We start from the raw sequence: 17,648 nt of genomic DNA, 5'->3' as shown, positions 1-17,648 counted from the left end.
AAAATTTCAAAAAAACAAATCCTATCTTATAAAAGTCGGATCGAATTGGATTAAAATCCGTCGAATAAGTTGTTGACCTTTGGCAGAGTGCATAGAAAGAAAAAAAAAAGTTGCATTGCTTGTTATTAGAAATTAAAAAATGTAAACTTTATTAAAAAAATCGAAGAAGAAAGAAGGAAGGAGGATTACCGTACGAGTTAAATATTAAAAAAAAAAAAAACAATGGATGTAACATTTAGTGCTATTATAAGTAATATTATCAATAACATTTATTTAGAAATATTTCATTGGTTTTTAGTGGAGTTAACATGATATAGATAATTTAGAATATATTAAAAAAATAAAAATAATTTTATTAATAAAAAAAATGTATTAATCTCTTAACTCAACTTATAAAATTAAAAAAAATTACTACAATAATTTTTTTTTAAGTGAGAGAAAAGGAATGCCCACATCCAACCCGTTAACTCAATTGAATAAATTTAACATTAATTAAATATAATCCCAAACTCTTCTCGTAAGGAAATATCGTTAGAATTAAAATTTGGAATATATGTAATTAGGTTTCTCTAATTATAATTGGAAAATCTCACATGCCCGCATCCATTTTTATATGGTTTAAAAGCAATTTTAACTAACACTTTATAAACTCAAATTTGCCTTGATGGCTTTTACTTTTATAGGATGATCACTAATTAATATTTTAGATTCAACTCCATCTCCTCCCAAATTTTTGCAAATAGAAAGGGTATAAAAAAAAACTTACCACTTTCAGTTGCAGTTATGCAGGATAATATTAACCCAAATTAAGAAGTGCAAGAAAATCTATGTGAAGTTATCCCCATAACCTAATATTTCTTCTCTCAAAATTATGATGGGAAAAGGGGAAAAATAATCTTGTTATCTTGGAATGAAGCATATATTTTTGAAATAGAATGCAAAGATGCATATTTGTTTGTTTGTTTGTTTGCTTTTTTTTTTTTTTACATTAAAGGGCAATTAGAAAAATAATGATATGGGTACACTAAAGTATTATAATATTAAATTTTAAAGCATAATTATTTTTTAATAAAAATATAATTTGAAAATGAAAAAATGTAAATATTGAAATTTAAATTATGTTAGATATCGTATCTTAAATATAACATCGTAAATCTATTAAATTAAATTTCAAGTCAAAATATGACTTTAAAAATTATTTTACTATTACTTTCTTTCTTAAAACAATCTTAGTAATATGGAACATTTAATTAGTTTAATGATGAATGTATATATCTTTTATTTAATTAAATTGGAATCATTATTTCTTAGATAAATAAAATAATTTAATATTAATTTTCAAAACCCAACTACAATGTAGACAAAGGTATAATTAGCTTTTTTTTTTAATTATAAGTCTAAAAATGATATAATAATAATCAAATATTATATTTATATATAATATATATCTGAATAATTAATTAAAAAAATTAAAATATTACTAAATAATTAAATCACACAAAATAAAATTTAAACAAAACTTGATATTCTAAAGTTCCCTCTTATCACTTAATCAAAACCTCGTTGCCTTCTTAAAAGCAACGGTTGGTATAAAACACCTACATCAGCAACTTTCAATCAAGATTTGGACGGCCCGGAATGTGCATATCAACATCAACAAGTTTGTTTTTTTTTTTTTTTTGAAGAGGAATGGCCAGCCATGAATTTCAAGTTGAATGGGGGAAACTCCCTTTGTTTTATTAAACGCCAGCCCATCTCTGGTCCCACTTAGGCCCTACGCCTCAGCACATTGCTCGTCGCTAAACAACATTCTAAGGGGATGACCCCACGTGTCACGAGCTCACTTCATCTTGTCAGGCCCATCCCAAATATTTATGTTTTTGATTAACGATTTCAAGTAATTATTACATGAAAAAAAAAAAAAACTAAATGGGCATATTTTATTTCAATGCTCAGTTTTTTTAATAAAAAATAGTAATTTGAGATTAAAAAATAAATTATAAGTTTTAAAATTTAAATATCTTAAATATTATTTTAATTTTTTTATAAAAAATAATATTTAAAAAAAAAAAATTTAAATCTTAAATAAAATTATTTTTTAAAAATAATTTTATAAATTTGAGTTAAATCTCATGTTCTCTCAATTTCTTATTAATAGAGTTATATAATTTATTTTATTTTATGTAATAATAATGATACTAACAGTTAACATTTTCACCCTAAATTTCAATAAAAATAATATTTTTATGGTATACTCTCTTCCATTTTCTGTATTCAATTTATCCATCTATTTTTCAAATATTTGTTAATGTTATAGTTAACTATGAATGTAAATCTTATTCTTAATTTCATCTAAAGAGTTTATTACCTTATCATTTTATAGATGTCATCATTTGGTTTTTATTTAGAAATAAATCTTACATTTTATTTCAAAATTAGTAAAAAATAAATCTCATAACTCACAAAAAAAAAAAAACAGTTAGGATAAGTTTTGATAAAATAAAAACTAATAAAAAATTAAATATTATTATTGAAATCACAAAAAAAGATAAATGTAATAAAGTCACATGTCTGAGGGTGACCGATTAAAATATTTATTATCAGCATTTGTGATTCATGCTCCACTGTAGCTTTTGACATACATGCTCAGATACTCTAAATAAATTTTAATTTTTTTTATTTCATTTATCTTTTTTTTTTTTCCCTTTTTTTGAAACTTTTATATTTCTGCTTTTATTATTTTGTTATCCAAAAATAAAAAAGAAAATAAAGAAAAAAGTCATAAAAATGGACGGTGCCAAAGGGCTGTGATCGAAGCTTACAATCATGTGACCGTTGTTTTCTTGCGAAACGACATTCACCCATTTGTTCCTCACTAATTCCCAGATATTTTCCCCCACAAAAAACTGATTTAATCATTGCCAAATCCCCAAAACACCCTTCTCCCCTTTTAAGATCTGAAACAGACCAATCCCCCGCCAAATGGCAATAAAACCCCTAAGGTCCGGCGCGTAATTTTACCAAAACAATAATGGCAAATCCGAGGTCCCATCAATTTCAGATCCTTCCCCCTTCCCCTAAAAAATGCCACTCCAGAATCCTTCACTTACCGGACCAAAATCACGAAATACAAAATGGTGAGCATGGCTGCGATCGGTGCTTGGAGATTGCCTTCTGCGACGTCATCCCATTCTTCTTCCACTTCTTCCATCCGTAAATCCCCGGCTACTCAGAGTTTGTCGTTCTCGGCTTCCGCTCTTTACGGTGACAAGGTTGTTTCCAAAACGGTTACCCGTTACCGCCAAACTGAACGGACTCCATTGGTCGTTTCACCGAAAGCCGTTTCGGATTCCAAGAACTCGCAGACATGCCTTGACCCCGACGCTAGTCGAGTAAGTTTCCTTTTATTTCTGTCTCTGATATCTCTGAATCTTTTGTCTGATCCACAAAACGACGCGATTCGATTGCTCAAGTAACTGAAATATGCTCATAGGCCAAAACTTTTTGTACTTTTTGATGAAAATTTTGGGAAATTTGATTGTTTTGGCAGAGTGTTTTGGGGATTATTTTGGGAGGCGGAGCAGGGACAAGGCTTTACCCACTGACAAAGAAGAGAGCAAAGCCGGCTGTTCCTTTAGGAGCAAATTATAGGCTAATTGATATTCCTGTTAGCAATTGCTTGAACAGTAACATATCGAAAATCTACGTTCTCACTCAATTCAACTCTGCTTCACTCAATCGCCACCTTTCCCGTGCATATGCTAGTAACATGGGTGGTTACAAGAACGAAGGGTTCGTCGAAGTTCTTGCTGCTCAGCAGAGTCCTGAGAATCCAAATTGGTTCCAGGTTGGCTACTACTAAAATGGGTTTTGAATTTTTTTTTATGGTTTTTTGGGTTTTGATTTGCAAAAGTTTGAACGTACAGGGGACGGCGGATGCAGTGAGGCAGTATTTGTGGTTGTTTGAGGAGCATAATGTTTTGGAGTTCTTGGTTCTTGCCGGGGACCATTTATATAGAATGGATTATGAAAGGTTTATTCAGGCGCATAGAGAGACTGATGCTGATATTACTGTAGCTGCATTGCCTATGGATGAAAAACGGGCTACTGCTTTTGGTCTTATGAAGATTGATGAAGAAGGGCGTATAATTGAATTCGCTGAGAAACCAAAAGGAGACCAACTGAAAGCTATGCGGGTAGAATCCTCCTTTGGATGAGATTTTCACATGAATTCTTGAAGTTATGAATTAAGAGCTGTTATTGTTTTTATGGTTCTAATGTTGATGGTGTTGTTTTAGGTTGATACTACAATTTTAGGTCTTGATGATGAGAGAGCAAAAGAGATGCCTTACATTGCTAGTATGGGCATATATGTTGTCAGTAAAGATGTGATGTTGAATCTTCTTCGAGAGAAGTTTCCGGGTGCCAATGATTTTGGAAGTGAAGTCATTCCAGGTGCTACTTCCATTGGGATGAGGGTAAGTATTCTTTTCATACATCCCTCCCTTGGAATGGCTGTTACCATTCTGGATGTCTAATTGCTTGTTAACATATGTAGGTGCAAGCTTACTTGTATGATGGCTACTGGGAGGACATTGGTACCATCGAGGCATTTTATAATGCAAATCTGGGAATTACCAAAAAGCCAGTGCCAGATTTCAGGTAGTGCTAGTTTGTCAATACATTATGGTCTGACGAACTTGATGATAAATTTAATTACCTTTATGGTTTTGAACTTTCTTCCCAGCTTCTATGACCGTTCATCTCCAATCTACACCCAGCCTCGGTATTTGCCTCCATCCAAAATGCTTGATGCTGATGTTACTGATAGTGTTATTGGTGAGGGTTGTGTTATTAAGGTCAGTTCCTTGGGGCTAGGTCAATAATCTGCTTAGTTTTTCTAATTGGCTATGGTTTCTAATGTTCACAAGCTAAACGGAAATTAGATAACTTATGACAGGTAATCCTCTGGGTATTTTTTGTTGATTGCAGAACTGTAAAATTCACCATTCTGTTGTTGGTCTTCGATCTTGCATTTCTGAGGGTGCAATCATTGAAGATACCTTACTGATGGGAGCAGATTATTATGAGGTAGTATGCTCTGAAAGTTATTAGCTTCCTTTTCTTTTTTTTTTTTTTTGGTGACATAAATAATTTGCTTCCATGAATAATCTGTACTTCCTTTCTTTGTTGATGGCCAAAAATTTAAAAAAAAAAAAATCTGTGTTTCCTCATTGTCTTCCTCCAGACAGATGCTGACCGGAGGTTTCTGGCTGCAAAGGGCAGTGTTCCAATTGGTATTGGAAAAAATTCACATATTAAGAGAGCCATTATTGACAAGAATGCTCGAATTGGCGACAATGTGAAGGTTGGTTGTTATTTTATCTATTAATTTACCGCAATTTCTTTTATGATCTCAACATAGTAATTAAACCCCTTTCTTAAAACGAGATATAAGTTTCACTGATCATTCACTAAAATGTCACCTTGGGGCTGTTTCTTCTGCTCAGAAATTCAACTAGAATAAAAATTCTTCTCCTCGGCTGATTCCCTTAGTATCCAATTTTGGCATTGCTTGTTACCTCTCTGAAGAAAGTGTCAGTGGTTGAATCCCAAGGCAATGGTATAAAGTTCTTAAATGGAATGACAACAGAAGATAAAAGTTTTAATGCAATAATCTATGACTCATAAATTTGGAACTATTTATACCATCTAATAAGATCCATGTTTATTAAATTCTCAGTGTTAAATGTTGACAATAAATGTTGATTTTTCCAGATCATTAACAGTGACAATGTGCAAGAAGCTGCAAGGGAAACAGATGGATATTTCATTAAGAGTGGGATTGTCACAGTAATCAAGGATGCCTTGATTCCTAGTGGAACTGTAATCTGAGGAAGTTACATTTATGAAGTGAAGGTACTGTTCCACTAGTTATCTTGAGAAAGTAATGCAATAGCGTATTACTTCCACTTTTTCCTATATTTAATGTCTTTTCCCGGTATGATGTATATTTTGAGGTAGTATAATATAGTATTAAATAGAGAGAACCTGCGAAATGATGCTGTACAGGTCATGTTCGGCATAAATAAAAGCTTTTGTGTATTAAATAGAGAGAACCTGCGAAATGATGGCTGTAAAGGTCATGTTCAGCATAAATAAAAGCTTTTGTCTATAATTGTCTGCAATCTTTTATGATATGCCTTTGTAATTTAAAATGCAGGATTGGCATGGAGAAACATTCCAAAGATTGACTAAGGTCATTTAACCCCTAATTCAATAAAACAAATGAGTGATATCTTATGGACTACAATGTAAAAACCATTTTAACAGAGATGAAGCATTAGCAGATGTAAAATCCTCCCGTAGGTATATTTTCATCTGATATCCTCTCCTAATAATATCATCGGCTCTCTGCCTTTTATGTATTGGGCTGTCGGCATGCATGAATTCTTAATTAAAAATACTGCAATATGAATCACAATCTAATCAGTACCCAAAATTTATTCATTTGTGTAAATATTAAACATTTTTATTCAAATGGGTAAAAGTAATTTGGTTGAGAACAGGTATAGGCAGCAGGGGACAGATTTCATTCTCGTTTCTCAGTTGTTGGGAGCTTGACTATAGTTTAGATTGGGGTCGGGGGAATTCCTATCAGCTGGGGGAAGTGGTTTCAGACTCCGACAGTGTATAACAGTCTTCAAACTTCCTGTTACATTCGGAGCCAAAATTAGAAGCACATATAACCAGACCGAGAGGAGAAAGAAATATAGGTGATGCTTAAATTAGCTGCTTCTTACTACAAGCCCAAAAACCCATCAATTGCCCATGATTTTGATTTTGGGTTCAATTACATATGTAAGAGCACGAAACTTGCAGTTGATTATGCTGCAAAATTAGGTTCACAGCTGCAATAACAATGAATAAAAACAGAGCAAAATGAAGTTGCAGAACAAAGTAGGTACCTCGGATAGCTGAGAAGTGAGGAATTCTTGCTTGAACTAACAGAGACCCTGAACTCGCCATTGATAAAACTATACAGGCCTGAAACAGAGTAAAGACAACTGCATTATTCTTGGAAGACCTCTTCATGATTTAGTTCCAATTCATGGTTGGTGAAAGGCAAGCTGAGCATATATAGAGACGAGTTCTCATCGGTGGTCAATGGCAAAGAATTTTAAAATTTCAGGTCAGTGTTCACCAATAGCGCGGATTGACTGATAGAAAAAGGGGGAACAATTGCGAAATATTGATCACGCTGCAGTCTTCTCTCCCTCCGATAGTTACACTTACAGAATCGCTACGCAGGCCAAAATTTTCAATCTTTGGGGTCTCCAAGTCAACCTTCTCTGCTGGTAAATTAGATATTTTCTAAGTTGGCAGTTCTTCAATTCAATTTGTTTCTTCTTTTTCAGTACGGTGGTTAAAGTTTAGGAAACTATTACTGTCTATGTGATAGTTCAACACACTCATCATCGCTGCTATTCACTTGTGTTGGACGTTGATGATATGATTAGGTTTCAGTTTTCCACCATTATTATTTTTTTAAATCCACATAAATTTCTTCCATCATTACTTTCATTTTAAAATTGCCCTAATATCACTATTCCCTGGCAATGGCTGCCATCATCCACCGTCTGGCCACGGCTAACTGGTAGCGGATTTTCTCTAAAAATTACCCGGATGCTCCTTTTCACTTTAAACGGTTTGGATTTTCCTAAATTGATTTTTTTTCTACTAAAAATTTCAAGAATCCATATGACTAAGGCTTAGATTTACAGTTCATCTACCATCGACAGCTTCTGTTATTTTTTTCTACTAAGGAGGCTGTTTATTAAGAGAGGAGAAAAGATATATTGATTTAAATTTTAGATTTATTAAATGTCAAGATGATTATTTAAATCATCTAAATTAAACTTCTAATTTTCTATAACTTCCCTTTTACCTTGACCTCTTCTGCATCATTTGATCAATTCGGTTTCCTCCATTTCCTCCATGCTCAGCATTAAGAACAATAGTTTTCATGGCCCATTATCTAACCGCTGCTTTTACTTAGCATCTTTTGTTAGATTAAAAAATTGACGTAAAAAAAGAATTTATGCGTATATACGTGATTATGTGTATATAATCTTGCCCAATTTAATAGATAATTTATAATTTGACGAGACCATTATTACAATAGGTAAATTTGATCGAAGATCCTTTCAACAAATTTCTTTTAGGATAAATAATACATTTTTACTCAAATTTAGGATTGATATTTAATTATTTCACATTCAATATGAACATAAATAAAAATTAAGTAAACATTAAAAATAATTTGAAAATATTATATATATGAAAATAAATTAATTTATACCAGTGTAAAATTTTTTAATTTTATATTTTCTTATAGTTATTGATTTTAAATTTTTAATAAATCCAGCCAAAAAAATGAGAGACATAAATTAAAAGAGAAAAAATAATTTAATTTCATATCTTAAATTTATTGAAATTAATGATTAAAAAAATATAAAATCAAAGAGTTTTACACTTATATAAGAGTTGTATTTTTTTTTTTAATTTTTAGATCAAAATAATTAAGTGTAAATATTATTGATTTTATTTTGACCCAAAAATAAAACTTTGTGTAACTTTTACAATAGTATAAGTGGAACTACTTATACGTGTATATAGATATGTATATATTATATGTTCTAAATAAAATACAAATAATGCGGACAAAATTTAAATAATAAGTGTTAAATTTTTTTTAAGCGAGTCATGATCCATGCTTGTCCTCTAACTATGCCTTGTGTTCAATCCCATAACTCTTGTAAATATTATGAGTGTAATCGATTGAGTTTGAGTTAATACAATTCGAGCTTGAATTGAAATTTAAGATTCGAAACTTAATTCAAATTTAATCGAGTTTTATTTTTTTAATTTGAACTCGATTCAAAATAGAAATTAAACTATTCAAATTCATTCAATTAGATTCGATTAATATGTAAAAATAAACTCGTTTTTTATATTCGATAAAAATTTGATTTTTTGTACTTGAGCTAGAGTTTAAGATGTTTTATTAATTAAAATAATAAAAATATATTAAATATAAAAGCTAGATTAGATTTATAAGTTATTCGAATTAGATATAAAAATATTCGAATTTGGCTTGATTGATAAGTCGAGTTACTTGAGCTCGAGCTCGACTTGATAATAATTAAGTCGAATTTGAGTCGAACTCGAATAATTTACCCGAATAATTTGCAAGTATTTATGTATCATTTACAATCCTAATATATATTAGATTGTTATAAAATGTCTACTCATGCTAACAAATTAAAAATTACATGGAAGAAGTCAAAATTCACGCTTCCAAAATTTTTATAGTAACTAATTTGTTGTCGATAATGCTGAAGGAGTCTATAGTCGCCTCAAAGTAGTTAAGGAATGTTATATAATAATTACTGAGGTGCATATATATATATGTGGTTTGTTAAATATAAGGTAAGAAAAAGTAAGATACATATGAGAGAAAAATATATAAGAATAAATATTGTTTAGCATCCAATTAATATAAAACTAATCAGTTATATCTATTCAAAAAAATTAATCAGTTATAAGTGGAGAAATTTTATTAAGTTGAATATAAATCAATTAGTATGATACTAACAACAGAGTCAAATGATTCGGCTTTATTTTGTAATTTTCACTTTGTTTTAGAAATGGATTTTTTTTTTTAAATTGACTATTTTAATATATTATTAATTAAAATATGAAAATATATATTCTAAAATCATTGAATAAAAATATTTTCAAATATATTTTTATAAAAACAGGTTTAATAAAATATTTAAAATATCAATGATCTTTTTTTTTTTTTTGTATTTGTAATTTTATAAAAGAATCAAAATTAAAAATATTTAACTGCAAAAATCAAACTCATATATATATATGTATATTAGTTTTGTTGGCTTTCTTTCTCTATATGAGCTTCCGTTGGTTAATTATTATTTATAATAGTATCTACTCAAGGATGTGTTTCTTATAATAATAATAACAAAAGAAAAATCAATTGTAACGCACCGTTATTATTATTTCATTTATAATGGACGATGGCCAGTATTGGCCTACCGGGTGGAGTCAATGTAAAGAGGATAGTAACCGATGTTTTTTTTTACTAAATATATAATATAAAGACATTAAGAACTATTGCATTACAATGGAAATACACTTTGCAACTACAAGAATTAGTAAAACGCAAAAACGTACACGATTCAAAATGGTGCTAATATGCTGGTTGGGGTGCAGGTGCTATCGGAGAAAAGTCAACTTGGCTCTTCCAATGGCCTCCTTGTGGAGTATTATTTTGTACTGGTGGGTCTTCCCTCATACTGCGACGGCCTAAACTTTGACGGACTAAATTTTCTGTCATTGGGAGCACAAAATCCAAACTACATTTGTCAATTTCCACCTCCATATGTGATATTATGCAACTGATTGCAAAAATAATCAGTGTAACCAACATATTAATGGGTAAGTTAATGAAATTTTCGTATTTAATAATCTCCAACGAGAGGTTGGTTGATTAATCAGTTAGTTTGTTGATCTCGATAATTAAAATTTAAGTTTAAGCACCAATTATCTCTTGTTCGACTTATCTAAAATATAAGCCTTTAGCAAGACGATCGAAGAAACTACACATATTTGCGCTCTAGTTTGGGGTTTGGAGCTGCCTATCTACCCCAACTTTTATGTAGTAAACAAAATCTATGCTTGTTCGATCATATATATATATATATATATATGAAATTATAAGAGGGAGAGAGAGAGAGGTAATCATCTGCTTAAACTAGAAAGCTATATCGTAATCAAAGTTGTCAAGAATTGCACCTTGAATCGCTGAGAACTCAGGAATATTTGCATCTACCAGCAGAGGCCATGCACTAATCGATAACATCACATAGGCTGCAAGTAGAGCATACACAGCAACTCTGGAGATCCTCTCCATTAATCTTTCGATTCTTCCACGATTTGATCGAATAAAAATGTGGTCCAAACTAACCACTTTATCGATCAAGTAAAAGGCTTCTCAAAGTCCCATTGTATTCCTGCATATTGCTGCTGCTAGTTTATATATAATATTGATCCATCGTCAAACTTCTTCCAGCTTTGAAATGTCAAAAGTCAAATCATCTATTATCCTGTAACTTGTAAGTGATGTCTTGATCTCCACTTATTATATAATTTGTGCATTTTGTTCTGTTTTTGCTTAACAATATAGCGTGCAAATGGTGCAAAGAGAAAATATTTATTTTATAGAGAGAATAGGTGCATATGTGAATGACTGCCACAAACTTGAATAAGTCGTGAAATAACCAAATCAATGCTTATGAATTATTCATTCATAATAAATAAATAATATAAAAGTAACAACAAATTCAAATAAATTATTCATGCAATTTGTTGTGATTAACACACGTTAACTAATTCTTACAACTGGCAAATCAGGAACTTTAATGTGCTATGTTTGAGAAAACAAATTTGGGAGAGATGATTTAGATTTACTTTGTTATATAAATTGTGAGAATGAAAAGTATACACTATCTCAAAATTAGTTAACATTCAATATAATTATGTATTTAAAAGGTTCAAAAATAAAATTTACGTTTGCTTAATCATGATATAAGTATTTTAAATTCACTATTAAATAAATATCTAATGAATTCACTAATACGAATATATTCAAGAAAATCATATTTATATGTTTTTTTATTATAAAATTTATATTTAATTTTAAATCTATTACTATAGACATCGATTTTGTCCGGATCTATTATTTTCATTTCAATATAATATTAATAATTTTAATAATAATAATAATAATAATTTTAAAAAATAAGTATTAATAAACTAAAAAAACAAAAAAAAGAGAAAAACAGAAAGTTGGGTGGTTGGCGCTGCTGCCGCCCTCGACCAGCCACCCTACAACCCTCTGACCAGCCCCCTGTCTACCACGCTCACCAGCCTACAACCACCTACAGCCACCCAGATCCCCCTAATTGGAGTTCTTTAAAATCCCTAGCCCTTTTCCAAAAGCTCTCTCTGGAACCCCCATCTCAAAAGCTCTCTTGGACGCCCAGGAGCCCATTCACTTCACCCATACCAGAAATCACTAAGCTCAGACGAGCTACCCTCCTCAAAGCACTTTCAACAACCCCAAACACCCACACCAACCACGAAAATAGAAACGTAAAAAAAAAAAAAAAGACAAACAGTCCTCCTCGTAGGGAGGAACCTCAGCGTCGAGCTCCCTACAAGAACAAAAAATCAGATCAGCCTTCGTTTTACAAAAAAAAAAGGAAAACAGCAAACTCAAAAAAGTTCAAGCCCAATCTATGCCGATCGAGGCTTGTTCTCCTGAAAAAAACCTCGGATTTGAGCTCAGGAGGCCAAGAGGAGCATCGCGATGAATTTTGATAATTTTTCGACAACCAGTGACCACCGACGATGACCCAAGCGACAACCGACGAGGTGGTCCGACGACCGGACGACGAGAGCCTGGAGCTCTCCCCCAGAGCTCTCATTCTCTCTCTCTCTCTCCTTTTTTTTTTCAGAAACAAAAAATAATGAACCAAAAAAAAATCTTGAGTTATATATATGAAGGCTAAATTCAAAACGGCTTCGTTTAGGGAAAGACCCAAAACGACGTCGTTTTAACCAAAGAGAATCCGTGCGTAGATCCAGATTCGATCGAGATATGCGCAAACTGACCTGCCAACCCGCTTCAGCCAACCTTGAATCGGTCCGAACCACTGGATTGCCCGAACTGCTGACTGAACCGCTGAACTGGTCAGATTGGTCCAGACTAGCATTGATCGGACCGTTGACTGGTTCGGTTCAGGTAAAAAAATTTTTTTTTTGAATTTTTAAAATTTTTTATATTATTATTTTTGTTATTTTAAGTATATTTTTATATTTATGCATGATAAATTTCTAAATTTGTTAGAATAAATGTTTAATTATTTAAATAATAATAAAATTGAAAACAAATAATAATTAAAAATATATTAAAATGCTTAAAAAACTAATTTTTATTATTTTTCCTGCCTAGATGTTGGAGGGAATAAAAATATTTTTTTTAAAAATAATTTCGCCTGGATGTTGGAGAATTATTGTTAATAAATTTTTATAAAAAATAAATATATGAGAAATTTTATTGATTAATTTTAAAAAATTATTAAAATCGAACCTGCTTCAAAAATTTGTCTAGATGTTGGAGATTTTTAAAGATGTTCGTATTTTCTTAAAAACGAAACCTTAAACATTAATTCTTAATTTTTAAAATCCTAGGTTTCTAAAATCCCTAAAATCCGAAACCCCTAAAAATCCAAAATCCCTTAAATCTAAACTCCCTAAAATCCAAAATCCTAAAATCTAAAACCCTATAAAAATTCAAAATCCCTTAAATCCAAACCCTATAAAATTTGAAACCCTTAAAATCTAAAACCCCAAACCTCAAAACCCAAACCCTAAAATCTCTAAAATCTAAAATCAAAACTCTAAACCTTCCATATCTTAAAATTCAAGCTTTAAAACCCTCAAAACCTTAAAACCAAACCTTAAAACCTTTACTCAAGCCCTTGCTCAAAACCTCCTAAAAGTCTTAAGGATACATGTGAAAATTCCACTTGAAGTAATTTGCTCCCGAATATCGCCTAGATGATGGGGTATTTAAGAAATTTTACTTCGTTAAGTCTTTTCACACGATTTCTTAATTCGCATTAATAATAAGATTAATAAATAAAAAGTATAACAGTAAATTGAGATCTTAAATATAAACAGTCGCACCTAAGCTCTGCCTAGATGTTGGAGAGTCGGGGTGACCTCATTATACTTAAGAATCCAACTTTTAAATTGCATCCCATCTTACATGACATTCATTAGCATTCATACGTTATCGTGTTATCATAAAAAATTATCTACATTATTCTCTTTTTAATTACTACTTGGTGGTAAAATATTTTATAATAAAAAAGAATAATACTTTCAAAATTTTTTTTGTGATATTATAAAATAAAATAAAAATAACGTTCCGAAAGAAATAATTCTTGGTACTCTGCCTGGATGTTGGAGAGTCACTAAGAATTATTTTCTATAAAGATTGTTATTTCATTTTAAGGATTATTGTGTTAAATCTTAAGCGAAAAAAGTTATTTTAAATTCTACTTAGATGTTGGAGAATTTTAAGATATTTCTTTAACTCAAAGATTTTTTCAATATTTCTAAATAAAAACTTTAGCAAAATTTTATTTTTCCAAATGAAGGGAATTAGTGTTAAATTTCAAATTAAAATCATTTTTATCCGACATCGAAAATAGTGCGTAATTAAATGGTACCAATTCATGGGCGTTGTGGGGGTGCTAATCCTTCCCCACACGTAATCGACTCTCGGATCCAACTTGATTTTTTGTAGATCGAAATTTATCTTTTTGGTAAACTTTAAATCCGTTTTTATAATTTTATTAAAAGGATAAACTTTTTGGTGGCCAATCACACCCTAACAAAGATTGGTGGCGACTCTCCTTTTATTTTTCTCGATTTTAAAACTCATTTACGTCTGACGATCCCAAAACCGTTACGACAGCTTGGCAACTCCACTGGAGACTTATTTGAGAGTCAGGCCAAAATTTTAATTATGCGCTATTGACAATGGTTGGATTTAATTGATTTTATTTGATATTTAATTTAATTTCTTTTATTTTATTTTTTGAAAACATTCATGTTAATAAATAAAATAAATTATGTGTTAGTTATTACTTCATTTTGATTTTGTTTTTGATTTATTCATTTTATTTTGATTAATACATTACCTTGCACACACTTTGCATATTCACTCGCATGCATGAGCTCTATACTTGGGCTACATCCTTTTAGGAGGAAGTGAAGTAGCTACGCTCTCGTGAGGTGATAACCTCCGTATTTGCTAGCAAAACACTTCCACTCAGATTGAACCCTTTCCGTTAATAACCCATAATGGGCAAGGATCGGAGAACCTTACTAGTCTATAATAAGCGATGATGTGAGGAATAGTCTGGGAACCTTTAGACATATAAATCCTAACCCAGCATATCATGAGCCATAGAAAGCCTGCCTAGGATAGAGCCATGCCACCTTTTTAGAAAATTACCAAAAATTAGGACATTATACGTTATATTATTTTGTTGTATGGTTGTTATATTATTTCTCTTACTTGTTTGTTTTGAATTCTTGAGTCATTTTATTTTTATTTTTTATTTTATATATTCTTTGATTGTGTGCATTATATTTGAATATGTGGTATTTATTTCAGGTTAATCATTGAAAAGAAAAAAAAAGAAAAAAAAAAGACAAAAGAACATTTCCAAATATTAAGGATTTTTCTTAAATTCTTTGTTTATTGGCCGAATAAAGACTAATTTTCAAGCCTTATTTCTTTCTTTTTTCCTTCTCAAAATAAAAAATTTCATATTTTATTTCATCTTTCACATTTCATACATCATACATGTATCTCATCCCATGCGCATTATAATAGGATAATACGTGCATTCCATCCCATCCATATCAATACGTAATGCACATATTTTACTTTATGCACATGCATCCCATGCACTTCTTGATAAGTAGTGCATGCATTTTATCTCGTTACGTATCTTAAGGCAGTGTTTACCTTATTAAGCCAGCACAACACATGTATTGCATTTCATACATACATATCTCATACATACAGTAGGTCCGTACATTTCATACAAGTATATTGCATTAGTGATAAGAATACATCTCACCATTCATGTAAATATGTCATTGCATTTCATGCATATAGATTCATGAATAATAGGGTCGTATGGAACATACATTGCATTTCATATCCCACATTCTTGCAACATAACATTGCATTTTTTTTCATACATATTCATGGTTGACGAAAATTTTTATTTGGGTCTTTGTACATATAAAAATCCATTATCATAAATATATATACATTTCGTGATATTCTCATATTCATGTATCCATAAACATACTTTGTGTGTCTTTGTTTTTGCAATATTCATTTAATAAGGGTAATAGTTTAAAATTTTTTGATCTAAGTTCTGGAATAAAATGTCTGTCTTGGTGGGAATAAGAGTAGCGAAAATGAGAGATTAATTGAAAGCAAGGATTAGTGCTTTGGAATTGAATCACGAGGAATTATGGCTTGTGCTTTAAGAGATGAAATAACAGATGGCTCAATTGATAGAAATGGTTAAATGTAGTGATGGATTTGAGTTTGTTTCTCCTCAAAGACCGTTGTCACTTTCGTCAAGTCAAGGTCAATCGACTCTTGTTAGTTTCAGCACTCTGCCAAAGCATGCTAAAGCATTAGGTGATTTGAACAATGACCAAGATTTTGGCGAACTCAAGAGAGGAATGGGTGAACTAGCCATGCAAATGACTGAGCTCAAGAGTTTGATTTTCAATAAGGAGTCACCTGGCTTCAAACAACCATCACCAATTATCTTAAGTCCTAACCCATACCAAAATCCTTTTTATGACTACTTCCAACCTCTTTTTCAAGCACCTAGAATTAAGTCCCCAAGTGTCATGCAACCTTCAAAAATTTCACACTTGAATTCACGTCCCCCACCTCACATTTCACAATCGCTTGTTCAGTATGCTATCCAATCACCACTTTATCAACCCAATTTTCAACCTAGAGTTTTTCAATTCACCTTAAGACCAACTATACCAGCACATTTTCAGTAAAGCAAACCAACTATAGGATAAAAAAACTCTATCAACACCAAAGGAAAAGCCCCTATTGATTCGATACCCATGTCCTACACAAAGTTATACCCGCTACTCCTAGAGAACTACCTCATTGCCCCTATTTTTGCTAAACCTCGCAAACCACCTTTCCCTTAATTGTATAACCCTTATGCCCAATGTGAATACCATTTTGGTGTTGTGGGCTATTCTCTGGAAGACTGCACAGCTTTGAAACATAGGATGTAAGGATTGATGAAAGCTGGATATCTGAGTTTTGATGTCAAGATGAAGCCAGTTATTCATAAAAACCCTTCTTTGATCCATGCCGGAATGGTAGGCAGTGCGACAGGCAACAGTAAAGTTGGTCAAGATGATGAATAAAAAGCTTTTTAAACAAAGAGTGGTCCTCCCTAGTAATCATAATCAACTATTTTTTAGGTGAGACAAAGGGAAATGGGAGCAGGTCTGACACTTTTTTGGCCCCAGCCCTAGAATGGTTTATGATGTGTAAACTTGAAACTTTTGAAATGAATGAAAACTTCTTTTGGCCTGAATTTTTGTGAATTGATGCCTCTGTCCACCATTAATAATTAGAGCCAGTGAAAAAGAGTGATGGTTGTGAATATACTTTCATCAAACTTTCGAAGAAAAAAGAATGTCTTTAGATACCCAGTTAGAATATATGATGAAACTCGAGTTTTTCTTTTTTTAATAATAATAAAATTTGGCTTACACATCATACATCATCTGTTTGAATTTATTATTTTTTATGCTAGTTAAAGATAAAAGATGATGATTGTGAACATGCTTTTGTTAAACCTTCAAAGCCAAAAGATTTTTGATAATAAAATTCATGTTGTGCATTTTTGACTTCTAAT

General features: G+C 31.3%; 1 protein-coding gene and 1 long non-coding RNA gene across 3 annotated transcripts; one reads left to right on the top strand and one right to left on the bottom strand.

Annotated features, from left to right (window-relative positions):
- Positions 1 to 3,108: 3,108 nt before the first annotated feature.
- LOC111314484 (glucose-1-phosphate adenylyltransferase small subunit, chloroplastic/amyloplastic) lies at positions 3,109 to 6,428 on the top strand. Of its 2 annotated transcripts, XM_022915898.2 has the most exons (10): positions 3,109 to 3,392; positions 3,551 to 3,847; positions 3,927 to 4,196; positions 4,299 to 4,478; positions 4,559 to 4,662; positions 4,748 to 4,859; positions 4,993 to 5,091; positions 5,249 to 5,368; positions 5,779 to 5,919; positions 6,224 to 6,428. In XM_022915898.2, exons 1-9 carry the CDS (start codon positions 3,135 to 3,137, stop codon positions 5,893 to 5,895), a joined length of 1,557 nt encoding a protein of 518 aa, XP_022771633.1. In that variant the 5' UTR covers positions 3,109 to 3,134; the 3' UTR covers positions 5,896 to 5,919; positions 6,224 to 6,428. The 2 variants fall into 2 exon arrangements, with proteins under 2 accessions (XP_022771633.1, XP_022771632.1); XM_022915897.2 differs by lacking the exon at positions 6,224 to 6,428 and having other exon boundaries at positions 5,779 to 6,178.
- Positions 6,429 to 6,518: 90 nt separating this feature from the next.
- On the bottom strand, positions 6,519 to 7,107 carry LOC149512181 (uncharacterized). The gene is made up of 2 exons (XR_016332422.1): positions 6,969 to 7,107; positions 6,519 to 6,712 (listed from the first exon to the last, which is right to left on the bottom strand). It is a non-coding gene; the product is annotated as an uncharacterized LOC149512181 (long non-coding RNA).
- Between the last annotated feature and the right edge of the window lie 10,541 nt (positions 7,108 to 17,648).

Source organism: Durio zibethinus, chromosome 23 (assembly GCF_047325235.1).
Source record: "Durio zibethinus cultivar Kanyao isolate XHJ-2024 chromosome 23, ASM4732523v1, whole genome shotgun sequence".
Taxonomy (NCBI): Eukaryota; Viridiplantae; Streptophyta; class Magnoliopsida; order Malvales; family Malvaceae; genus Durio; species Durio zibethinus.
This window is presented reverse-complemented; position numbering and strand designations above follow the sequence as displayed.